The 27,143-nt window shown below is 40.2% G+C and overlaps 1 protein-coding gene across 1 annotated transcript in view; it reads left to right on the top strand.

Annotated features, from left to right (window-relative positions):
- mtor (mechanistic target of rapamycin kinase) overlaps positions 1–27,143 on the top strand; it is a 155,625-nt gene that overhangs the window by 19,137 nt on the left and 109,345 nt on the right. Inside the window, exons 17-25 of the mRNA XM_017705759.1 lie at positions 257–391; positions 762–891; positions 9,064–9,314; positions 10,445–10,531; positions 13,022–13,189; positions 16,856–16,968; positions 18,369–18,531; positions 19,157–19,249; positions 20,775–20,921. Of these exons, the coding sequence (XP_017561248.1) occupies positions 257–391; positions 762–891; positions 9,064–9,314; positions 10,445–10,531; positions 13,022–13,189; positions 16,856–16,968; positions 18,369–18,531; positions 19,157–19,249; positions 20,775–20,921 (1,287 nt within the window). The remainder of the gene's footprint in view (positions 1–256; positions 392–761; positions 892–9,063; positions 9,315–10,444; positions 10,532–13,021; positions 13,190–16,855; positions 16,969–18,368; positions 18,532–19,156; positions 19,250–20,774; positions 20,922–27,143) is intronic.

The raw sequence follows: 27,143 nt of genomic DNA, 5'->3' as shown, positions 1-27,143 counted from the left end.
GGTGCTGAATATGATAAACTCTTATTTTTTAACTGTTTTGTCATGAAAAGCGTAATGAGCATGCCCAAAACCCAAAAGTATGCAAAGGTGGAAGTGTGCCGGTGTAGGTCTGTCCCGTCTTTTACGTTAGTTCATTATGAACAGGGCTAGAGTTTATAGTATTGCCATCATATGAGTTCCATAAGAAGAAGCACAAATCTGATTTCAGATCAAGGGCAGCTTGAATGAATGCGCCTGTCGTTTTGTCGTTCACCAGGTGGCGCTGTGGACTCTGGGCCAGCAGGTGGCTAGTACCGGCTATGTGGTGGAGCCCTACAGGAAGTACCCCTCTCTCCTGGAGGTGCTGCTTAACTTCCTGAAAACAGAGCAGAACCAGGGCATCAGGCGAGAGGTGCCTTCATCTTTTCTCCTCTTAATGTCGTTCTGACGTGAGACTTTTGCTTGAGGGTTGTTGGTCTGAACCCATGTTTGAAGACAAAATACAATCGAACCAAAATGAACTGAATGCATAGGCAATGCTTACTGTTGTGCTCATAAGAAGTTACATAGTAATGCAGGTCCTCCATCTCCTATACTGATCCTTATTGTTGTATGTAAATAGCTTGATCAGAGGCCACATTCAGATATGGTGTGCAGTCTTCCAGAGTTCTAGATATTGAGAATTCATTCAAGGGAACGTTGGGGTAGCAAACAGTTGTTGGTGACACTACCGTAGGTTAATATTGTTATGCTCTGTTTTGAAATGCCGTATTCTTTCCCAGGCTATCCGTGTGCTGGGCCTCCTTGGTGCACTGGACCCTTACAAGCACAAGGTTAACATTGGCATGATTGACCAATCCCGCGATGCTTCTGCCGTCAGCCTCTCAGAGTCCAAGTCCAGTCAAGATTCGGGTAAGCACAGCCTGAGTTAGATTTGCTTATAACAAAATAGATTTTTAATAGAATATCCCAATTGATAGTTTCATTCAAGAAGTAGTGTCTTCTTTCACCAGCCTCTCCCTTGACAAAGACTATAATTCTCTAAGCTTGTTTGCACCTGTCATGTTCCGACTCTTTCCACCAACCCCCATATTCTTACAGAGCTTCAGTGGAAAGATTACACAAGTAAACGTGCATTGTGCCTCTTTACACTGCAGTTATTATAAAGTAGTGCCCATGAAATAGCATTACCTTTTCTTCTCCACGCCCAGTCATATAATAATATAATCCTTTGTCCATTCATAAATATATGCCTTTAGGTCTATGTGCAGAGTAGATATTGTCTCCTCACCAGGTGCAGGGAACTACATCCAGGCAGTCAGCATGTCTCAATATCGCTTCATGACTCACTGTAGCGTAGTATCTTGGAGACTCTTTGGTGTCAAAAGAGCTGGCAGTGGTCACCGGGGCCAAAAATGCCCTGTGTTGAGTCTGGTCAAGTACACTTCAGGTTTATCAAAGATCCATCGTTTTTAATGAATTTTAACTGGAAACCGGTTGACCCGCGACAGAAGGCAGTGAGCAGGTGCTCAGCACCGAAATGTCAAGCAAGTTATCCATTTTTTCTGAGAACAGGGAAATGATCATGATAGTCAGCTGTTCACTAGAAATGTAGATAAAGATTAGGTTCATTGAAGAAGAAAAAAAAACAAAAGTTCTTCCATTTTTAAATGTGTGACATCGCAACAATAGCAGAACCCGTTTTGGTACTATATTGTACTGTGTCAACATTTTCAAAAACGATTCTACATATAACCCTTTACAACACGTTGTCCATCAATCTGAAGAACCACGCAAAGAACTACTTAAGCATGAAATGCAGTTCTAAATAGTGCCAATGCCCTTACTGAAGAACTTTTGAAGAACTCTTAAATGATTATTTTGTGGTGTCTTTAATGCTCTTCCTTGGTATTTTAGCTTCCTCTTGGCATTTAACTTGCTCTTACCGGTGCCCCCAGATTACATGTGGCTACTTTAGGTTTGTTTTGACAGAAGGCAGTAACACTGGTATTGCAGATATGAAATGTGATTCTCAGGCTGTTTACATTTCCTACTTTAAAGTAGTTTCACACTACAGACATTTATGTTGCTTGGCAACTTTACAAATGTGCCGCACTGCCGCACCGTGTGATTGTAGATGTCCATAAATATGCAAATGCTGTAGGGTAAAATATCCTTAACAAAGGACTGGGCTTGATGCTGAGATGATAGAGATGGCATGACATGATACTGATACTGACAGTACCATATGTATGTATAGTTGCTGTTGGAACAAAACCTCGTATCTCCATTTTTTTTGCTGAAACGGCCCAAAATTACTTGGAAAAACTCCAATCCAAGTTTTAAGTTGTTTAAGTTTTAAGTTTAAGTGTAATTGACTTACATTAGATCTCCTGTAAAGTTACCATTTTTGAGATACTGGGTTTTGTTCCGACTAAATATCCGTGGATTTGTCTGTTATATTTGTATTTTAGTACTTGGAAGCCTTTTTTGTAAGCCACAAAAGTTGTAATCTGAACTGCTCTCCATGATAAAAACTGTGTACTAGCCAAAAAAAAATCCTAGAACAAACTATAACAAAAACGGCGAATGAAATCATATTTGCAATTTGGTGCACTCTTTATATTTAGATCTGTGACTGTAAATAAATAAGTGCTGCATTTGAAGGAGAGGGCTGCAGTCATGGTTTCTGTTGTTTCATCGTACACTGCATATGCAGCTGGGCTTCAACTGGACTGTTAATACCGTGTTGCTACATACTGGATCTATTATGAAGTGCAGATATACTCAAATGATATTTTATTGTGCACTGTAAATGTTACTATATTAAATATTTACAGTGGTGTTTGTTTACTGTTTTTAATTACCGCTTCTAACAAACAACTAATCAAGTACTTGTTTGGAAATACCAACGAGTATTCAAAGCCTGTATAATGCTTTTCAGGCCAGCCCTAAAAAAAAATACTGTAATTTTTGTATAATATTTAGCTAACTGCTTATTAGGTTATTGTTCTCATTTGGCTGCTGATGTTTTTGTGGACTACTGGTGTTGTGCTATTTCAGGCTAGATTTATTACAGAATTGGATAGAGGTGTGCAATAAGATATATTATTATTGTTAAACTTTGTAATCATAAATAGTATGTTTTTCTTTGTATATCGAAAATAGTTTTTGATGGCTGTTTTGAAGTATGGCACCTGTGTGTCAAATATTGTGATGTCTATCATGAAATGTCTCTAAATGTAGTGATATTTTGGCCATATCACCCACTTGTAGAATTAGGCCAGGTTTGTTTTTGGATTCCTCTAATATCTGATCCAGCATATTCTGCTGGAATTGACCTGATCCGGATTGTAGGTTGTTGCAGCTGTTTTGTCTAGACCTTTTTAAAAAGTCGTATTGTGCCGTATGATTGTAGATATGTGGGGAAAAATTGCAGTAATGTCCTACTTTGGTGGAGTAAATTAAATTATGTGTGCAGTTCATCTGCTGAGGATCGTGACTTGGAGATTCCCCAGCCTGGGTGTCAGCGGACACCTGAAGAGATTGTCCTGGGCAGCTCAGGTCTCCAAATCCTTTGTCCTGCCTCGTTTCGGAGTCAGGAGAGGAGTAATGGTTTTAGCAGTGGGGCTGCATGAAAAGCCCAATGGCAGGAAGCTGGGGATATCTCCCCCCACAGAGGGATGGGGTTACAGTGAAGGGGCAGTGTCTGGGGCAGCTCTGTCTGAGTCTGCCTGGAGCACCACTTCAAGGCTTTTTCTTCTGCTGGAGAAAGAGTAAACATTAGCTGTGCAGCCTTTTCATTTCAATGAAAGGTCATAGGGAGTAAGAGTTGGTGTGAGCCAAGCCTGGTTTACCGCTGGGAGGTGATGATGGCTGATTGATTACATTCATTACATGCAGCTGATAAGTGGTTATGTTGGTTTTTAACCACTATTCTTTTACCCCTGTGATAAATAGCTATGGTTGTTCCCCAAGAGAGGCTTCAGACTGTCATCTGTTTCGAGACTGCAAATCATCAAGGCTTTTTTTAGAGAAGAGATTTATGTCAAAACAAGTAAATAAACTTTCCCTAACCAAGGTGGTGATATGCATTTGTCAGCATCTGCCTGCTTTTATTTACTTTGTGAGCTGATGCCCGTGACTCTGAGATGCCTGGATGAGCCACCAATGTATACAAAACACAGATGAACTTAAAGACATAATTCAGCAACAAATCTAATTCACTCAGTTTCTCCAAGACATGTTCGATGTCCAGTCTTCGCAAAGGTGCATCTGCAAGCGCCACTCAGAGGTTCAGTTTTGTCTGGGATGTTTTGTTGAATTTAAAAGACGTTTTTACTTCTTACTTTGCGCACAAACAGAAAATTGATGCTTTTAAGATCAGATTTGACCGACAGCCGGTTTGGTCAGACACTGACGATGAGACTACACTAAATTCCCAAATTGTCATTACCACTGAGCAGCTTTTCAGTCGACTAGCTACCGAAACCATTTGCCAAGCAAAATGGGCTATAAGATCCTTTACAGACTGGCTGGAACAAAACAGCATTAATATTGATCTAGCGATTTGGTCAGACTCTGAAGATGAGACTACACGTTAGGTGAATGGTATCCAGTTCATTTCTGGCTAATTCCGGGTTGTTTACGACACTCAAGATCATGTGTTATCACTAATACCATCACATCTGTGATGTTATTAGTGATAACACACTGCATCTTGTGTTCTGTTACTTAAAAATCATACTAGTATTCATTTTTATGGTGGTGTACCTCCCACCCCTAACTGCCTGTGGCTTACAAACTGTAATTTTTGATCTTTTGTTTTGGATTATTGATTCAAAGTCTCTTTCTCTGGTTTGCATTTTGCATCTCACAGACTCTTGCAGGCCCTCCACACCTCTAAACATCCACTCCCACTCCCTCTAGCCCTTTCTTCCCTTGTTCTTGGCACCCTGGTGTCTAATATTTTTAACACAGTGAAACTGAGGACCTGCAAACCTTTATTTTAATTCTTATTAGCTCTACCAACGCCAGACACAACACCCATTACAGAAACATCAAACACTCTAGCGGATCTCAAGGGGACCTGGTGTTGTGTATGGGAAACAGATGATGCGATGAAGTCATAGAAGCTTATGAAAAACAGCCCCTAAATGCTCAAGACACACACACTGGCTTGTTTACTGTGCATGTGGGGCCGATCTGACGTTTTTATGACTAAAGGAAGCATTCACCCACAGACCACTCAGTCTGCCCTCTCACATGGTTTAAAAATAATAAAAAAAAAAACCCACAGTTTCTCCTCCTTAGCATCAAGTCTCCTCCACACAAGAGCAGTTGTGATTTTGGAAGCTTCTGTTGCAGAAGTGCAGTTGTAAGCTCTTTCACAGAACTCACAGATCCTTTATGTTCAGCATGGATTTATAGCTGCCTAAGATGAAGATAATGATGTGCAGGATTTTGGTTATTGCTTTGCCTGATGTTGGCTCCTTTTAGGTGAGAAGTCACTTGCAAGCCATTCAGCTGAAAGCTCCATTGTTCCAAGAGGAGTAATTTTAAATGAATGGTGAGACAGTGGAGAAATTAATGGTTTACTTCAGATTCATCAGGTAGCTTCTTTACCTATTCAGTAATACAGAACTTTGCCAAAAAATCTTTACACAGTTTACAGTTTTCTACGAATGCAGCCAGTTGTCCAAGACATATGTCTAGAATATTTGTTTTTTAGGTTTTGTGCTGGAGGAACAAGGGTAATGTAGTTAGCAATGGACACTAATGACCAGCTTTCACAGTATCTGACACCGCATGGCATAGTGTTATCTTTACATAGATCAAATTTACATCGATAAAACGGAGATAGCAGCTACAATGTATGAAAACCAGCACATAGACAAGCTTGTTGGGCATCCTATTCCAAAGCTATGGGCATGAACGTAGAATTGCCCCCACCCCCCGCCCCCCTTTTTTGTGGCTATAAAAAGAGCATTTGTAAGGTCAGGCACTGATGTTGGAGGAGGAGGCCTCGCTCACAGACGATCTCAAGGGTGTTTGATGAGGTTGAGGTCAGGGCTCTCTGCAGGCCACTGGAGTTCCATCACACCAAAGTCATCAAACCATGTCTTTATGGGCCTCACTTTGTGCACAGGGGCACAGTTATGCTGGAACAAGAAAGGCCTTCCCCAAACTGTTGCCACAAAGTTGGAAGCATATAATTGTCTGAAATGTCTTTGTGTGCTGTAGCATGCTGTGCTATAATGTTACCCTTCACTGGAACAAAGGGGTTGTGCCCAAACCTTCATGAACAACCCCAGACCATTATTCATCTGCCAGCAAACTTTAGTGTTGGCATTATGCATTCCAGGAGGTAGTGTTTTCCTCTTATCTTCCAAACTCAGGACAGTTTGGAACTGTGTGGTGGGTGATACAACAGATGGAAGCCAATTTTAGCATGTAGCAGCCTCATTTTGTGGCTTTACCACAAAGTTGTAAGCATGTAATTACAGTATAGTAGTGTAACATGGAAGCATGCAATAGCACTTACAATTGACAGGGGCAGATCTAGCAGGGCAGAAATTTCATGAACTGACTTGTGACAGGTCACATCTTATAACAGTGCCACTGTCATAAAGTCACTGAGCTCTTCAGTATGCCCTGTTCAACTGTCAACATTTGCATATGGCCAGGTGCTTGATTTTAAACACTTGTTAGCAATGGGTGTGATTAAAACATCTCAACTCAATAATTAAGAGATGTCCACATACTTTTGTCCATATAGTGTAGTTTGAAGCCAAAATGTGTCCGTAGCTTTCTTTGTTTTTATAGATAACAGGAAAGTCCTTTTTGGATTGGATGAGTAAATCAAGGGAACATCTTTTTTAAAAAATCATTAATATACCTTTCGTGTCCAAATTGCCATAAAAATACCACAGGATAAGTACGTTTCTCATGGGTATGTTCTCCAGATACTGATGTTTGAGTGCTACATGGTTATTTGATTGTGGTCAGTAGTTCCAGATAACTAAAAATTGATGATTATAGTGCACATGTGAATGTAAGTGCTTAACACCTGTAGCTGACATAACAGACACCCATTTTTAGGTGGACGGTAGCCTAAAAGCAGAAGGAGTAAGCCAGCAAGCAGAGGGTTGCGAGTTCAATATCCTCATATTGACTTTGCTTTCTTTCTCCTCATGCTAATGCTCTCCCAAATTAGAGCGGATGGAGACGAAGTTCTACCACCCAGACCGAAAAAGTGGTTGAGAGACTCTTCCAAAGCAGCTCTTGTTTCCCAAAGTGTTTAATGTGGATACACGTGCTAGAAGACTAAATACGGCATGTAGCAATGGTCAGAAATTGTTTTCTTTCCAATGTGAGGCAACATCTGCCTAGAAAGTCACAGATATGTGTATCGAGACTGTACTGGAATGATCAGAGCACCCCTGAGTTTGGTGAAAATGGAAGATAATCCAGCCTGTAATTTTCTCAGGGGAGGAAGGAGTAAAAACACTGACATGGCTGATCTTAACTGGGAAAAAGAAATCAAAGAGAAACCTATGTAAAAAAAGGAAATTACCTCAGGGCCCCAACTGACTTTAATCCTGACTGAATGGGGCTTAAGTCATAGACCACAGGACCAAGACTATTTGAAATCACTTACTAAAAATGAGCTACAACTGTTACATAAATCCACGCAGTTGTTGTCTGTTGTCCAGAAAAGTTTTTATGTGACATCACAGAAACAGTCAATCCAAAACAGGCTGTTCTTGCAGCTTGGTTTCCATAAATGGACTGGGGAGTGAACTTTGTCTTTTGAAATCTTAGTAATATTTACATAGTATATCAAAGTCTTTTATTTAAAAAAAATCTAATTAACATGTAAACGGACTAGAAAGTCCTTTAGAAGAGTTTCTAGTAGTAGTGCCTTGCTGACACTGAGCATTACCCATATTGTCGTGAGATAAAGTATGCTTGGCAGATATATGCTCATGGGGTTGGTTTTTAAAAGTCGATCCAGCTGTTTTGTTTGACTTTGTGCTGTAAAAGAAATAAAGGGGGTGAGGAAGAGACAAAGCAGAAGAAAAGAGCTGTCTAAATGTCACTATATGTTAAGACAGCCATGCTTTACCTTTCACATTGACAGGGAAATCTCTCTCACTCTCTTTGCCCTTCAAAATTTCTGAATATTTAGATTAAGATGTAAGCGAAGCCATTCAGACTTGTTTGATGTGGACGCTCCATTCAAGAGAGACTTACTGAGTCATAATTATTCACAGTGGCGGGATTAGAAAGCAGACGTTTAAAGCGTTCAGTGCCTTCAAAAGCTCCATCACAGAAAATGACACAATTACACAAACACAACGGTTACAGATGTGCTGCCTGATGCCTGAGACGTTTTTTTACAGTAGTTTTCCGTGTTACGTTTTTGGCCTTAGACTTTTTAATCAATTCATGGTGGAGGAAAAATAAGGAAAATAAGGCGGTGTAAGGAAAAATAGTACCCCCCCACAAAAAAAATAATAAATAAATTACGTTTTCATATTTAACACTATTTTATTTTTTTATTATTATTATTAATTTAGTTAATTAACATTACATATAAAAGCTAAGAAAACATGTTTTAGTTCACTGGTGGTTTTGGTTAGTAAAACAAATGGATTTATTTGTGTGTAGAAACTGGGGCCCCTGGTTCCTAACAGTACCACTGAGAAGAAAATATGAGTGTGTAAATTTCTCAGCAATTAACCATTTTACATACTATCACTTGTTTTAACTCCTGCAATTCTCCTGCATTCCTGTAATTCCTGCATCTCACAGTAGCTAGGAACTGGAGACGTAACATATTTGTGGACAGTTATTAAATGGATTTGCAGTATAGTTCTGGCTGCCCAGGTCTGTATATGCATACCCTTGATTGTCTAGCATCATTCTCAACAGGGGGAGCACTAAGCCATTTCTTCAGCCCTTGAGAACGGAACTGGCTTTTGCTAAATCTTAACGTCTTCTTTCTGTCTTCACAGAAATTTTAAATTTAAGATTTTATAAGCAGCTCTTAATTACTTTTGTATGTGCTTCTCTCTCCAGCTGACTACAGCACCAGTGAGATGCTTGTGAACATGGGCAACCTGCCTCTGGACGAGTTCTACCCAGCAGTTGCCATAGTGACACTGATGCGTATCCTGCGTGACCCCTCACTCTCTAATCACCACACTATGGTGGTGCAGGCTGTCACCTTCATCTTCAAGTCTCTGGGTCTCAAGTGTGTCCAGTTCTTGCCCCAGGTCATGCCCACCTTCCTCAATGTCATCCGAGTGTGTGATGCCAGCATAAGAGAGGTAAGCCTTTCTCTAAGCTTGAGAGTCTATTAAAGGTTTGGTTAAAATGTAATTTCACCCATCACGCCAAATGGAGTTTGGTGACCGAAGATCGCTTTTTTTAGTTTTGAGGTGAAGCTTAGGCTGCTATCCAAACTGCATGGCTAAATCATTACACGCTTGCAGTCATCAACCAGCCAGGACATATACGGTAGCAGATTTTGAACTGAACTTAAAACTGGAGCTACAAGACAAACATTGTTAACCAGGGCTCAGTCAGTAGTCAAAAGTCAATAGTCACCCAAATCTTTTTATTTATTTATTTATTTAATTTTATTTTATTTTATAATTACATCCCCAAAGTTGCTCTGAATCCATTCATAGCACGTCCTGGTCTTCATTAAGATCACAAACATTTGTGTTTGTAGTTTGCGCTACAGTATGACTTCACCATGTAGCTGAACGCTGCAGTCAGCTGTTTTCGACAACAGGTATTTCTGAATCCAGCTGCAGAATCCAGACTTCCAGTGTTAGCAACATTAGCCTCATAGCTCCAGTTTAAAACTAAAGAAGCAAAATTTGTCCACCGAATATTTTGGCTTATTTACTACTGGGGTGAATGGGAAAACGATGTGTATTCGATTCTCCGCCAGATCATTCTCTAAGATGGCTACTGCTGCCGTTTTTAGCCATGTGACATGCTTTGTTCGCTTTTATGGGTAGTGTTTCATGTGTTGTCTGATAAAAATGAACCCTTAAATGAATTAACAGCAAGAAAGGGACTGTGGAAAAACAGGTAAAGATATTTGCAACAATTTCAGTGAGGCTATGTAGTTATGAGAAGTCTTAAAGCGATAATTTGGTTATCTCATTTGTTAAGCCTTGTTGCAGGTACGACCTTTCATTTAGTTCTGTGCTTTCACTTTTGTCAAGTGATCTCCATGAAGCTCAGCCAAAGTTTTCTTGGTGTTCTGTTACCGTGCATCATTAGCTTTTGAGGACAGGGAGAGAAAAATGGTCAAAATGTCTGAAATCGTGATTGGAACTGAGCTGGACTGATCAGTCAGATTGAGTTTCATGAACCCTGACTGACTTGCTAACAATCAGGGCTTTGGTTACACCTGTTCTGTCTTTTTTCTTTCCTTTCTTAGTTTCTGTTCCAGCAAATGGGAATGGTGGTCTGTTTCGTCAAGATCCACATTCGACCATACATGGACGACATTTTCACTCTGATCCGAGTAAGTGACCCTCCCCCTTCGTGCAAATCGTGACCCATCTCCTTTTACACTATACATCTGCCCAGCTCTAATGGTCTGTGTAGTCCACAGTTTTTCAAACTGAACCTTCTGGCCCCAAATGAAGTATCCATTTTCACTGAGCATTCCTTGCAGAGAGGGCTATGAAAAATGGCATTTCTTTCTGTCTAGTTGAGTTTTATAGTCTACTCCAATCTGTCACTTAGCACCTCAATACTACCATGATGATTTATTATGGTGAAGATGAACAATCAAGGCATGTTAGTCCCATCTAGAGCATGAAAAACAGTGGATGGTTTCTTTTGTGTTTACCTCTCCTGTTAACAAATCCAGATGTAGTGAGCCAGAATGGCCATTGCAGGTTGTGCGTAAAATTTTCTAGCTGCTCTAGACCTGCAGCCCTGAGCAGTCTCAGAGTGGGCAGAAGGGACCCCTAAGCCCTCCTTCTAATGGCCAATAGTGACCCTAAGAAAATATCAACAGTTTTATGAAGTGCCTGAGTAACTGTTTCCACTCTCCTCATCTGCTCATTGCTTTTTCAGTATGGTGATTTGGTTCTTCAGCTTTTACAGCAGTATTGAAAATAAAGGGGGATAAATCTCCTTTCTTGCGTGGCCGGCATGACTGGCGTATGCTGCTTGCTTTATGTGTTGGACGTCATCCTGTGCAGCCACTATGTACAGTACAGTATGACCCACTTATTCTGGTCTGCGCCTGCTCTTGCTTCGTCTTTCAGAATGAGGTAGTGACCTTGTTCAGAGGACATTTGGACGTACTCTTCTCACAGCTCCTAAATCCCCATTGTCCATTTGGATCCCGAATGTGGGTCACATATACACCTCATTATAGGGGAAAAACACTTTTCAGGTGACATCTGCCCTGTTTCACATACAGTGCTGCCCAAGAAATGGAAAGATGATGGATTTCTGGATGATGGACAGGAAAAGCCAAATCAGTCATGACTGAGTAATGCTTGATGTGTCTTAATTAGTTGAGCACAATATCTTTATGTATCAGTACGTTTGTAAAACAATACTGATTTAGCAGAAGACTGCACTATGCAAATGAGCCCTATAATCAATCACAAAGTGTTTGATGTCTGCGATAAGAATCCTGATTACTTAAAGGGATGGACAGATCAAAATTTGCAGTGGACATAATTCATCCTGTTGCCAGAACAGTCGATACACGTGTGTGTGTGTGTGTGTGTGTGTGTGTATGTATATGAGTGTTGTCATGGTTTCGGTGCAGGGGGATTAGTGGATAACCTTTTGCAATATATTGTGCTCCACTGGTACATCATATTTCATTATATTGCACTGTGTATTGTAGTTTACTGTATTGTATTGTAGTTTACTGTATTGTATTGCATTGCATGGCACAGAGTTCTGTGCTCAACTCTGCTCCTTCTCTCTCTGTATCTACAGTGACTTTGTTTCTAGCAGTATCTGAGCTCAGGACTGTTTTTCTCTCTAACCTGTTGGTAACTAGCAAAGATACTTTCTCTAGACAGACAAAGCACTTCTTGTAAGGCGCTCTGGAGAAGAGCGTCTGCTAAATGCTGTAAATGTAAATAACCTGCACATCTATGAAGGCACCATTGATGCTGACACATGCTGCCTTTTAGATGACATCTCTTTCTGGAATGTCCATGCTTATTTCAACATGACAACACCAAGCCACATTCTGCAAGTGTTATAACCAGCCCCAGACTTTGTTTCTGTTTTGCAGCAGTTTGATTGCAGTTTTTCTTTATGATTTTTGTTTCAGAGAGAAAGCACAGTGTTATACTTTGTAAAAGCTAAAGAGCATCATGAAAGTTTACTAGTCATTAAATAGTTAGTTTTCAACTTCTTTTTAGAGCCACTGTGTAACAATATAGTTACGTTAATGGTATTTTGTCCATACTGTGCCTTGGACCGATATTTGATACTATCAAATAACACTGTGTCAGTATTATGACATTTGTATTCTTTTATTCTCTTTTATGTACTATGTGTTTTTTTTTTGTTTTGTTTTAATGTTATTTAAACATTTTTTCATGCATTAACTCACATGTATACAGTAGAAAAGACTACACTTAATTCTAGACTATGACAACAGCACCACATTATTGTGTAGACTTTCAGACAGAGGAAGCTGGTGCACATGCAAAACAAAAAAGACCCTGTTACATGAGATCTACTCTCCAGCGTGGAGTGAAATGGAAGAGCTTGTTCAAAGAAGGCTGCCAGTGGGCCAGTTTGGCAACATTTAGTTTCCAACCAAACAAAGTAGAAAATTATGGACGAATGTTAAGTGATACGTTTTATATAGTCATGTTATTGCCATCAGGGAAAATGCAAACACTAGGGTGATCATAATGATATTGTTCTCCTGAAATGTATGCAGGCAGTAATTTACATTATCATCCACTCTTATTGTGCAGCCATAGTCCTGATTCTTTTTCCTCATTTATTGTCGTACCTGCAGGAGTATTGGACCCCAAACAACCCAATGCAGAACACCATCATCCTGCTCATCGAACAGATAGTTGTTGCTCTGGGAGGAGAGTTCAAGCTGTACTTACCCCAGCTAATCCCACACATGCTACGAGTCTTCATGCACGACAACAGCCCCGGACGCAGCGTAACCATCAAGGTAAACGTATACACATATATACGCAAGACCAAGTGTGCATGTAATTATGTAGTTTGTGATTGCAGTTAAGTAGTTGCAACTGTTCCGCTCCAGCTGGAACTTGCTCCTGGTCAACTCGCAACCATTTTGTTTCCCCAAATCATTTACAGCTGAGGCACCACATAAGCCAAGCAACCTCGGGCCTTTAGGAGCTCATTTTACCAATGATTTTCTTGATGCTATCATATATTTTCCCCTGATAATTGTATAATGAATGAATCAAAGTTAGATTCCCAATTTAATTTGGAGATACATTCTTTCCACCTCGAGCAATAGCAAAACACTGCTGTGTAATGGAAGTGAAATATGTGGCCTTTTGGAAGCTTCATTGTGTTCATGTTAAAAAAATATACCTCAAACATTTTGGGAGAATGCTGCATGGACCACAGAGCATATGGGTAGGTAGGGCCAGGCATAACACTATCATCATCACCACCACCACCATGTAGAGATCCCATAAACTGGATTGGTATTTGCACTGATACTGACCTCATTAAATGGATCACGGACTGACCAGATGTGCCAGGACCGTATTCCATAGCTTGTCTTAAGCGCACAGCATACTTCTTCCAAAGCAAAGCTTCTCAGAGTTGTACATATTTGTCAGGAGGTGTCAGGCTTTGTCGCATAGTGTCTGTCAGAGTTCGCCCAGCTGCCATGTGCGCAACATGGCGAATGAAGCCTCTACGCAACATCTGCGGTTATTAGTTTTCACTGCAGTTACATCATATCGTTCTCTGAAGCCAGGCGAACGTCGTCTCCACAAGACGTAGGCTGAGACCTTTAGTCACAGTCACAGTAAAACAGAAGTGTCGTCCCAAAAAGACAGTACCACTTTGTGCCTTTATAAATGGAACTGAATGCTCTTTATACAGCTAATAATTCTGAGTTATTATATTATAGATTAACTGTTTTGTTCATGGACACCTTAACACGTGTGTCTCATGTCACCCACTACTGTTGTCTTTCCACTAATGTTGGTGTTACAGATGCTTGACAACCCACACTGTTGCCGTGTGGTTAAGTTCTGTCTGCTGATGCGCATGCATGTGTCAGTGCACGTGCACGTTTGAAATTGCTTTTGTGGTATGGGCCATAGCTATCAGTGTCCCCATTACTGATGTCTATGACGGAGCCAATACCAATACGGCATTGTTGTAATCTTTTTATGGCTTAAATTGTTATCAAGGCTGTTGGATCTGCTCACACTATGCTGGGAAAGTTTATCACTGCTTGCACAGGGTGGCCTGGTTGCTGCCATTTGTTATGGTGCAAGCACACCTTGTCAGCCTATGTGCTACTTTTTTGGGTGATTATATCTCTATTTCCATGCAACAGAAAGGGGTAAAATAGCACACACACATCTGCATGTTATACAGTCATAGGCTAGAGGTATTTCATTGAAAAAAGGGGCCTGCCTTTGTGTGGTCAGTGGATTGCTGTAGGGCCTCAAGCTCAAACTTTGGTTTGTGGAGTTAAGGACCTTGAGTGACCTCAGAAATGTGGCCCTGTGCTCTTTTCCTCTCTTGCATGTTCTGATTTTGTTCCCATTTAATTTGTTATTCTACAGCCTCATTTCCATATTTAGATACATAGATAGGGGTTTGGTATTATTTAACCCTATTACCAGAAACAGGAGACATAGTTGTCTGTTCTTCTTGCTGATACAGAGTCTCTGCAAATATTTAGAGTTCTCAAAGCACAAACAATGGAACAGGCTTGTTTTTGTGTCTCTAGTTTCATTGCTCCCTTATGTGTATTAGCTATGGCTGTTATGGACAGAGCGATGACTATTGGGTGATAGAAATCTGGAACAGTTTTGCTCAATGGATGTGATTTTTAGTGCTTTGGCCTCTACTCCCACTCCCATTCATGGGTGGCTAGAAAACGTGGAGTGCTATGGATGCCGTTAGATTTGAAAGCCTTGCAATCCAGCAGAGATATTCCAAGACCCATATTAATCCACATGCTGGATGAAATTACTGTCGTTGCGATTGTAGTCTTGTAGTGTCCAGAACCAAGCTCAGTCTAGGTGCTCGAACCAGGCTGTTAATTTAAAGCTGTATGTTAAACCCTGTGCTTCCATGTAGTTGAAGATTACTTCCAAGCATTTTATTGTTTGGTCCCAAGAATACTTTTGAACTTCTTTTAGAATTTGTCAGCACATGGATGAAGTTATTACGACTCAAAGCGTGTTCATAAATGGAGGATTTTGGGGCCAAACCATGGCTTGTGAAAAATCCACCCTCACACTTCAAAGCAGTGTGAAGAATATCAGAGGCTCGCAGTGCTCCTCAATCACCAGACGTCTGGAGAAGATCTACAATCCACCACTGCTAAGATAGAATAACAGCCGCTTGCAGACATATGAACCCGTGGGCCTGCTCCAATAGACCCACCAGCTACAATTATTCAACCTCACATGCATACAGAACCTCCCTTGCCACCACAGTTAATACAATGGAGAGCATATGGTTGCAGGCTTCTTTTCTGGATAGGTCGTAGCAGTGGTCTGGCTGCGAGCTCCTGCGTTGCAGGGAGTGTCTGGGCCACCTTGAAAGAGGCTTTTGAGCAACCTTCCAATTGACATGGGGGGAAAAAAAGAAAACAGTTCAGTCGTTATGTAGGCTGACCTCCTGGTCTGTGACCTTTCGGTGTCCCTGGGCCCATTGGGAGAACATCTAAAACAACAATGACGTTCTTGCAGGGGGCAGTTTCCTGAAAATGTCTCAGTAAAAAGATGGTCATTGAAGTAGGCCTGTCGTTTTGTGCATCTTAACCTGATGCTTTTGGAAGACTTGATCTAGGACAGGTCTGTGTTAGTAAAACAGGGGAATTTAGTTTTGGTCTTGGAGGGACAAAGCCGTACATAGTTCACATACTGGCCTTCGATTATTTACTTCAAGCTGACAAACAAGAAAAAAAATTAAGCTCCACTCTTGCTTCAGATCTAAAAAAATTCACAGGCATTTCCACAACATTGGATGTGTTTTGCATTACTTAAATCAGGAAGCAGGAAATGCAACCAACTTCTAAGAATGAACTTTGGAGGGGTGGAAAAGTGTCTTAGCAGATTTCTTTGAAAAACTGAAAAGAATGGAAGCTGTAATAAAAACAGAGGGCGGACACACTAAACGCAGATATGGTGTTGTTGAGGCTTCTTTGCAATGACATGTTAAATATGTTTTCTGCTTTATTTCCTCACACAAAAAACACATTAATGTACATCTGTTAAATCACCAGTGTTTGAACAGGGAAATGTGCTGTGCTGGATGCTGGACCTCCAAGGTAGCAATCGAACACTCCCATATTAAAAGATTGTTTCAAAAAAAAAAAAAGTGTTAGGACTGATAACACTGATCTTATTTCCCGACTTTGACCAGATCCCATCAGCTCTCATTTTACCGTAGCTTTGTTAACTATTCCGGATTAAACGACTGCCATCTTAATATGTAAAGTGCGTTACAAATAAAATTCATTATTATTATTATTCTTTTTATTAATACATTGTGAGCATGTTAAGTGTCAGTAAAAGTGGATAATCAGTCTTCCTGAGTTAAAGCTGCTTCAAAAGCATCCACCAAAAGCATATCATGTAATGTGTTGATTCTTTTTTTTCTTTCACAGCTGCTCATGGCCATACAGCTTTTTGGTGCTAACCTAGATGACTACCTCCACTTGCTGCTGCCTCCTATAGTCAAACTGTTTGATGCCCCTGATGTTCCTCTGCAAGCCCGCAAGTCAGTATAACTATTGCTAGTTTTAGTTACACTTACATCACTACACATTACAGTACCACCACAACTTGTTCAGTATTATACTTTGTGTCACTTTACCTGCATTTTTACATTTATATTTACATTTAGGCATTTGGCTGACGCTCTTATCCAGAGCGACTTACAATTTGATTATTTTACACAAGTAGGTGAAGGTGGTGTTAGGAGTCTTGCCCAAGGACTCTTATTGGTATAGTGTAGGGTGCTTACCCAGGTGGGGGATTGAACCCTAGTCTACAGCGTAGAAGGCAGAGGTGTTAACCTCTACACTACACCAACCATTTTTCTTTGAAACCTATGTAAATAAGGAGCTGCCTTGTGGGATAATATTGATTTGAATGTCTTTGTCCGCCCATTAAAGTCTTGTATAGCACCTCATAAGCCCGTATAACTACGCAATACACATATAATTTGTATTGTATGTTGTGTGTTGAGCAACACAAATTGTTAGTACTTAACGTGTAAAGTAAGAATAAGAAGTAGACACCAAGAAGTCTAGATGTCATAATCCCAATATAATTCATTGCAAAATTCAGGACTTCACAGCTTTTGTTCATGTACACCTAGGTTTTTTATTTCCTTGCTGACATTTTAACTCAGGGTCACCTAGAGCAAAAAGCCATTCCCCCATCAGTAAATCTTTGAGTGGGTACTCTTGACGGATAATTCCACTGTGAGAGAATTATGAGCGTGACTAAGCAGTGCCAGTGAGGACAGATCTGAATCAGGTGACCCTGGTGTGCCGTGTCAGGAAGAATCACGATATTGAGTCTCTTTTGACGCCTCAGAGTGGTTTGGCCTGTCATCGTGTGTCAGGTTCAGTCTGTGCCTATCGCCCCGTAAAACACTTAACGCAGACGGGAAATTCATCTTTTGGTTCCAGCTCAATGTTTTTTTTCCCCTCAAAGAATGTACTTGAGAAGCCATATTTGAAAGGAAATGTTTTGATAGTGGCAAAAAATTTTTTTTTACTATTTGGAAATAACTGTGTTATGAGCCCTTCTTTGAAAGTATGACTGAGATACAGGGAAAGAGATCAAAATTCTTAACCTAAAGGACCTGCGTCTCTTTTTTGTGCCTTGAAGTCCACTTATTTATGTGATTTTATTCACCAAGAACAGCCATAATTCAGTTTGACTAGGGCTGCACGGTCTAAGGACACAAAATGCTGAGTTAGTTCCAAATATGAACATGCAATTGCAAATATAAATATATAAATGCCAGTACCATAAATGCCTGCAAGTAAAAAAAATGGGTGTAGTTCCTATGTTAATTAATTGAGTGCTTTGTTAAAGTGATTTCATAATGGCAAGTGCCATTATGTGGCTTAACGGTTGATGTTTTCATTCTGTTTGGTTCTGCAGGGTTGCCTTGGAGACCTTAGAACGCTTGACTGAGTCACTGGACTTTACTGACTACGCTTCCAGAATCATCCACCCCATCGTCCGCACTCTGGACGGCACTCCTGAGCTTCGAAGCACTGCAATGGACACCTTGTCCTCATTGGTGTTCCAGCTTGGCAAAAAGGTGCACACATGCGTAGTTCCAGTACATGTTTGAAGTTTAAAGGCCCTAAATAACAGAGTCGCAGTGCCAGCGTTTCCAGTACCCTGCTGTCCACTGAAAAACACTGGAAGGCTGTGTGAATCTGTTTTTGTCTATGATGAGGTCAAGTTGGGGAGAGAGCTCCTCCTATTAGCCATAACTCTGTGTAGGCTTTCAGATGTAGCCCACTGATGATGTCACTGGCCCACTTTGAGTTCACTGAAAGGCTGCTAATGAGAGAAGGATGATGTCATTTTATCACCCCTCCTAAAGTGCCTTTAAAACCACCAGGCCAACATGTGGCCATCATGAGCAGCAGGTGTGAGGCCTGCTGCTTTTGATAATGGAAAGCCATGGGCCTCAGTTAGAGAGGCAGTAGTCAGTCATCTGGGCAAAGCACCAGTGGAAAGGGCAGTTTAGCGTCTGTATGTCTGTCTCACTCGTACAGGCACATTCTAAACAGCCCTTTCCACAATTACACATGAGTGAAGTCCGTATGAACCCTCACATTCCTCCTTTAAGGCTCCTCATTGTTACCTCATATACAAGTTAATGGAAGCCCTGCCAGTGCTTTTGAAAATGAACTCTTTTTTTATTGTTTATACAGTACCAGATATTTATTCCCATGGTGAACAAAGTGATGTTGAAGCACCGAATCAACCACCAGCGCTACGATGTACTCATCTGTCGCATCGTCAAGGTCAGTGTCCTCCTCTCCCCTCCTCTACCACACCTCAGTTATATTGGCCCCAGAGCATTCCTCAATCACAACTGAACCAACAACACTCCAGTAAATAGCTCTGATGTCATGGAGAGCTCAAAGCATGGGCTATGGCAAGAAAACAAATGGCCTGTTGTCTGCAGGTGGAGGATGTTGCTTCTGTTTCCTGGAACCTGCCCCCTTGTGTGAATCGCCAGACGTTCCTTACTAGTGAACCCAGACTTCCTACTCCAACGCATGGCGGCCTTCCATCCGAAAACAATTTAGCTGTCTAGTTGCCACATATGATACTTCCTGCTGACGTATTGCAGACGCTGACTGCAAAATGTGATGCTGCACCCTTTGGAAGTTTTTCCTTTTGTTTTTTTGGAATGCAAGGAGAATAGTTTGAAAGATGTCTGGGTGAGCTTTCTTTATAACCACACTAGGAGTCTAATGATACATGAATTTCAAAAACGATATGTATTCTGGTTTTTCACCACAACATGATACATATTTGGTGCAGCGTAGGGCTGTAACGATACACATATTTTCAAGTTCTGTACCATTTTTGATTTTAGGGTCAGAAGTTTTTTGCTGGTTAAAAAGTCTTGATTCAGCACAGCTTTAAATATATTCAACCAGACTGTGGTTTGGTTCAAGTAAGTTTTGCAGTGTAAAGAGTAATTAAGGGCTTCAGTCCTTGAGCAACCTTTTCTGTTTGTGTTTGCAGTCAGGCTACAAACACAAACAAGCATTTTTTTCTCAAGACAGACCTGCAAAAATGAATAAATCAATATTTAACTCCTTCAGAAGCTCCTTATTGTGATGCATATTTGTTGTGACAGTGGCCATTACTGCTTCATAGATTTTGCCAGACAGTATATGTAATTTACACACACCACTGAGAGTGAGAAGTCATAATGTTTTAAGCAATTTCAGAGGCTAGTTGTTCAGAATAGAGCAGTCTTTGAACTATGCTTTTGGCTGATGTGGCTATTTGGCTGGGTTCAAGTACTTGTTGGGCTTCTTATGTTACATTCCTGCCAATCTAATTACGTTACTTTGGTGCTGCGCATTTGAGGTGATTTAATCTGTCATTGCAGCCCTTAAAGATATGATTTCGTATTCAGCCCTAATGTCCATGCAATGTGGCAATTGGGAAATGCTCGAAAGAGACCACAAATACGGCTTTCAATTTTGATAGACTAAATTTGGTGTTTGAGTAAATTTTGAATTAATTACTTGCCGATTGAGATCATTCGCCATTCTCATCAGTTAATAAATGATTGTTATTGCAAATCTAAATACTATGCAATACAGTTCTCCTCTTTCCTTTTCTTTCAGTTACAGCGACCTCATAAAAGAGAGTTTCTGTGGTGTCATGAATACATGAAAAACATTCTGGCCAATTTGAATGTTAATCCTTTTTTTGTAGTTTTTTCCTGTTTTTTAGGCTTGGAATTTTAGGCCATTGTCTTCTCTTGTGCAGGAAAGCATTTCAGCTTTGTTTTCTGCTTCACAGGGTTACACTCTGGCTGATGAAGAAGAAGACTCCCAGATTTTCCAGCATCGCCAGTCACGTGGTAACCAAGGGGACACGCTTGTGAGCGGCCCTGTGGAATCGGGTCCGATGAAGAAGTTGCACGTCAGCACAACTGCACTTCAGAAGGTCAGCACATTTAAGTATACCGTTTGTGTCTAACATTTGTGTTGCTGCTAATAGTTTTTGACCAGGTGTTCCAACCCTGGTCTTGGAATACCACTGCCCACATATTCTTGCTGTAAATCAGCTGACTAACTAACTAATTAACAAGCCTTTCCTGAGGTCATGAGGAAGAGCAGCACTAAAAGGTGCAGACCCCCAAGACCAGCATTGGGAAGAACTGGTTTAGAGGCATAGAGACAGTTCCACAGACATGTCCATGTATAATTTTGATCCTTTTAATATTTTTAATGTTGTCAACATAAAGCTTCCATGCCTACTGTTCCCTGGCTTTTACTCTATTACTGCAAATTTTATCCAAATTCATTAGACTGCATGTTCCCCTTTATAGACTGGCTCTTTTTCCATTTTGGCAGTGGTTATTCAGCAACCTACATACCTTTTCTTGATTGTTTCTGCCTTGAAAGGCCTTCGAGGTCATTATGACCTTGTAAGTTTGACTGTGTTTTGTCTATGTGGCCTTTTTTCCTTCTGTTGCGACAAGTAGAATCCATGCCAGAATAAAATGACAATAGTAGAATGTCGCAGGTCAGACAATACAGGCCACAGCATGAAGACCCAGAAATACACTATAAGGTTTTGGTTGGCTGAAGATGGTGGCTCTTATGTTTTATCACTGGTTGTGTTCACTTGTGAAAGTAATTGAAAACAAGAAAGTATAAAATATTGATTATGAAATATAAAAAAAATGTTATTAAAACTTAATTTAAACTGCATTGGTATTGGTGCAGATACAATGAAACAGTTTCTGATGTGCATGGGTTGACAAGCATTAGCCGAAATGCTCTTGCGAAATCTGGAATGCCAATATTTCAAGGGAAAGCAGTGGCAACGTATCATGTACTCAAGGTATTTAAAACATGCTGAACAATACCAGCTGCGTCAGACAGTGGCATGCTATGATCAAGACAGGAAATCTGTGGCTCAGCCGTTGCTACTGACAGTGTGAATGATTAATATTTACTAAACTCAAACAGACGCGTGTAGATGTAAGCATGAGTGTATGAGGTGCATGTGTTAAGAAAAAAATATTAATAGCCATCTGCAGTACAATATTAGATACCCTGGTTCTCAGCACAGCTCCTAAGTTCAAACTTAGGCTACCCAACAATTAGTGACTTATGCTGTGCTGTCTACCGAGTTTTAATTCAGTACAGACTTTAATATAATTTAATAGTTTAATAATGCCACTTCCCCCCGAGCTGATTTAGGCTATTAAGATATCCTAATTAACATTTTCTGATAAGATATTTAGACTATCAGACTATCCTACTTCTTACTTTTAACATGAGTCTGAAGTTGGCTTCATATCTGTCAGCTTCTTGTTCATATTTCCCCATTCCACCTTAAATGGTGCAGCAGTCGTTATATTGCCTCAGGTGCCCCCATGTAACTGCCGCACTATTTAAGGTGGAACAGGAAAATTCAAACAAGTAGCTGATGGATAAGAAACTGAGTGAAAGGGTTAACTTTCCTTTGGCCTGTCTCTTCCCCAGTGACTAACATGTATTAATACATCGTGAGATTTAGTACTGGTAGCATTTTGTTAAGGTAATTTAAGCTATCAAAATTTCCTACCTAGAGTTTTATGTAGGGAACAACCTATGAATATGTGCTGTGGTACAACATTTCGACAAGGTAGCCCAGTTCCTCACAACACTAAAGATTTATAGAAAGTTATATTTTAAATGTTGCATGAGATTGCTGTTGTTACCGTCTTTACCCCCAGCTACTGCTTTATATAGATTGCGTTTAGCTGCATCATCATTCAGTTTAGTAAAGTGAACTCACGTCAGAGAAACTGTAGAGATGAGATTTACCACTCTGTAATATCTTAGGGGTTTCTCAAATGTTTTACGAGGCGCTCCTGAGTGAGCCCAAAATGAATGGGGTGAGATGGAGCGTTTGAGCAAAATCATAGCTTATAAAATGCTTAAAAATGTAATAAAGAGGAATACAGTCATAGTCGCATTCACCCCATTCATTGCGGATTTGCTTGTGGGCGCTCTTTGCTGTTTTGCAGTCACGTTTCTAATATAATGGGGGAAATAAGATGTGGCCACTTTTAAACATCTTAGCGTTACAGCCATGAGCACAGAATGACGCTCGGCATTTGAAATGGTTAAGGTAGGCATGTGAACACGTTCATCATGTGGATCTCTCGCTGATCTGACTCCAAACATTTGAAAATTCATGTTATGTAGAAAAAATTAACACACAAATATTGATGGCAGCAAAACATGTCCAGTTGCTTATTGATATTTCAGTACTGACCAGTTAGGAGTTTTTACCAATATAGTACCAGTTTTCAGTACCAATCCCTACTCTGTACTGGCCGGTTTCAGCGCAACCCTGGTGTTTACATACAAGCACCCAAAATTCAAAGGGTAAAAATGACCTCTATGGCCATTTTAGTAGTTATGGTAGTAGTTGCTAAGTAGTAGTAGTTACTAAAACTAGCCTTTTAAGTCTTAAACAAAGTCTTGGACTAAATCATAATGCTGATGATTTACCATTACAGATCTAGACCACAGTAAAGGCTACTGTAAAGTGTAATAATTCAGCAGACTTTGGCGTAAACCCTGGAAACTTAACCATATGGTATGTTAAGTGAAAGTCCTCTTTCATTGTTTTACTGTCTGAGTCATACACAGCAGTTGTCATTGGAGTTCTTGGCCATCTGAAGAGACAAAATGTTCTTTATGTTCTCTTTACTAAAACTGTTTCTTGTGTTCACCTGACCTGAATTAACGGTCAGCGTGTGTACCAAACAAAAGCCCAACAAACACATTGTAAAGTCATTCACAATTTATAGGCATTGCCTGTCTTGTTAAGGTCTTTTCAAGACTGTTGTTCTTTGTAACCTTATCTCAGGCCGCTTCAGTAATTCGTTCTGGAATGGAATGCTCTCAACACGGCTTCCCTTAGCAAAGGTTAAAATTCTCCACAAAACTGTATGTTTTCCTTGGAATGAGCAACGCTGACTGACAAAGCAGAAAATTATTAAGTGGATAATCTGCATCAAGCCTTTCATTTCATTGGCTTAGCATTAACAGGGCTACTCATCCAGTCGTGAAACAGGTCCTTAACAGGTCCAGTCGTGAAATTTCCTCACTACTAAATATTCCTCAGTCAGGTGTCAGTGGTATTATAACAAAGTGGAAACGATTGGGAACAACAGCAACTCAGCCAAGAAGTGGTAGGCCACGTAATATGACAGAGTGGGGTCAGCGGATGCTGAGGCTCATAGTGTGCAGAAGTCGGCAACTTTCTGCAGAGTCAATCGCTACAGACCTCCAAACTTCATGTGGCCTTCAGATTATTTCAATAACAATGCATAGAGAGCTTCATGGAATGGGTTTCCATGGCTGAGCAGCTGCATCCAAGCCTTACATCACCAAGTGTAATACCACTGGACTCTAGAGCAGACGTGTTCTTTGGATTGACGAATCACGCTTCTCCATCTGGCAATCCGATTGCCGAGTCTGGGTTTGGCGGTTACCAGGAGACGGTACTTGTCTGACTGCATTGTGCCAAGTGTAAAGTTTGGTGGAGGGGGGATTATGGTGTGGGGTTGTTTTTCAGGAGTTGGGCTCGGACCCTTAGTTCCAGTGAAAGGAGCTCTTAATGCTTCAGCAGACCAAGAGATTTTGGACAATTTCATTCCAACTTTGTGGGAACAGTTTGGGGACGGCCCCTTCCTGTTCCAGCACGACTGTACACCAGTGCACAAAGCAGGTCCATAAAGACACGGATGAGCGAGTTTTGAGTGGAAGAACTTGACTTGTCCTGACCTCAACCCGATAGGACACCTTTGGGATGAGAGTGGAGACTGTGAGCCAGGCCTTCTCATCCAACATCAGTGTCTGACCTCACAAATGCACATCTGGAAGAACGGTCAAAAATTCCCATACACACACTCCTAACCCTTGTGGAAAGCCTACCCAGAAGAGTTGAAGCTGTTATAGCAGCAAAGGGTGGGCCGACATCGTATTAAACCCTACGAATTAAGAATGGCATCTCACTTAATTTCATATGCATGTGAATACTTTTGGCACTATAGTACATGTCTGATGGACAGACATTTATAACATGTTTTTCCATATACACTACGATTCAAAGGTTTTTAGTTTTTAGTTTAGTTTACAAGTTAATTTGAAACTTGTACAGTGTAGATTGAAATGTTAGAAGTTAGAAGGCATTTCAAGATGTTTTATTCAGTGTTTCAAATGATTTGTTCACTTCAAAAAGTAATTAAGTAATAAGAAATATACTGTAATTATCTATTATCTACTATTTGTATTTTCCTATTAAGATTTAACTGCCAATTATTCAATTCTGGACATCAATTTTATTGGAACATCATCCTCCACAATATACAGCTTTGTCAGTCATTAAGGAATCGTCTAAAGCTGTGTTTATCATTTTGGATGGATATTGATCTAATGTTTCATGTTGTTAAAAAAATGATTTTTAACAGATGAACAGTGGGATATTTTTTACATATATTTTATCAAATATCAACAATTTTTAAAAACAGTGATCCCAAACTTCTGATGTTTTTTTTTGTTTTGTTTTGCACCATTTAGCTCAGTGGATTACTCAGCTGATCATCAACAAAAGACATCACTAGATTGCTCAGTTACAAGCATGATCAGTGACAGATCTAGACAAAGTGTCTAGTAGCTAAGTCATGCCGTTTGAAGTTTCCCAGAGCTTTACCGCCGAAGTGAGATGTTTATGAGCTGTAGTGCTTACTGGAAATGGCAGATGAGGTGTAGCAGCGATAAAATGCTGCCTCAAATTCGGCCAGGATGACAGTCAGTGGCTATGGCTGTTGGTTTTTCAAAGCTGTTTATCTGTTTCCTGTGATTGTCAAGCACATCACGATGACTCGCAGCTGTTGCCTGAAGTACAGGCAGATTTTTCCATGGTCCTCGCCGTCACCCAAAACCTGCTGTCTCTTAAATGAAGAGGAGAGCAGCCAGTTGGGCTGCAGTCCATGTCTTCTGCTTTTGTCTTCACTCATGAAGTAGTTGACACATGAGAGGGCTTAATAACCTCTCAGCCACGACCGTACATATTCATGGAGTAGTTTTGCACAGTGGAAAAAAAACGTGCAAGTGAAAGCATCTTAAATATAGGCAGTATATCCAGCACTTCTCAGTATGACCGTATTGAAATAATGTTATGAAAGTATTCAAGTTAAGCTTACATGCCTGTTTAGTGTTTTACATGATCAGGACGGCTCATAACACCACCTTTAAATCATTACCTAGAATGAGTAAAATGTCTAAAATATAGGGCTGGCCCAAATCATTCAGATGTTCTTTTGTTATGTTTGTATTTTTTTGCTTATTTATTATTCAGAAGCTTCATTCTTAATTAACCCCTTTGACCCCACCAGAATTCAACAGTTTTGTTGGTTCTTCACAAATTAGAGGCTCATCACTGTTTTAAATAATACACTTTTTCTTACATGTGGAATAAAATGGCAATTACTGAAAGATGGTCATGATGTTAGGCTATGAAAAAGATCACATCCAGGTAACTTTAGCTAAAGTTCACACAGGGTGTGAAATGTTAGTTTACATGACGGAGATGGGAGTGTCTAGTTGAATTGCACCACTTTTACTCTAGAAAACTGTAGAAAACATATCCGACCCTTTCATTTAGCCGTTGTTTTGTTTACTTTGTCTTGAGTGAACTGTGCCAGTAGGTTTATCTTTAGCTTGTAAATCCACAGCTAACCTGTGATCATCGCAGCATAAAGTCATTTTTTTATATTTGGATGTTCTGTGTTGTACATTTGAGGTAAGGCAGTACATATTGGTGTTATTTTCACCACAGAAAACTCAAGTAAACACTTCTTGGCGTGCTTCAATACTTAAACTCCCTTTCTGCAGAATACTGCAGAATGTGACTGCACTTTTACTGACGATTCCCATGGGATTATTATAATCGGGGAGAAGGTAAAAGGCACTGGGATCTTTGTTGACAAAAATGACTGAAATGGTGCGTTTGGATTTGACTAAAATCACTAAGAAATTCCAGCAAAAATGACATTGCTCCCCTGCTCTTGTAAAACGAATCCTGTCTGAATTGGGCTTATCAAAACTTGATTTATCTGCCTGAGCCACTTTTGTACATTCATTGCAAAAAAAAAAA

The sequence above is a fragment of the Pygocentrus nattereri genome, chromosome 29 (genome assembly GCF_015220715.1).
Source record: "Pygocentrus nattereri isolate fPygNat1 chromosome 29, fPygNat1.pri, whole genome shotgun sequence".
In the NCBI taxonomy this organism is placed as follows: Eukaryota; Metazoa; Chordata; class Actinopteri; order Characiformes; family Serrasalmidae; genus Pygocentrus; species Pygocentrus nattereri.
Note: the sequence above shows the minus strand (reverse complement) of the source record. Positions and strands in the feature narration are given on the sequence as shown.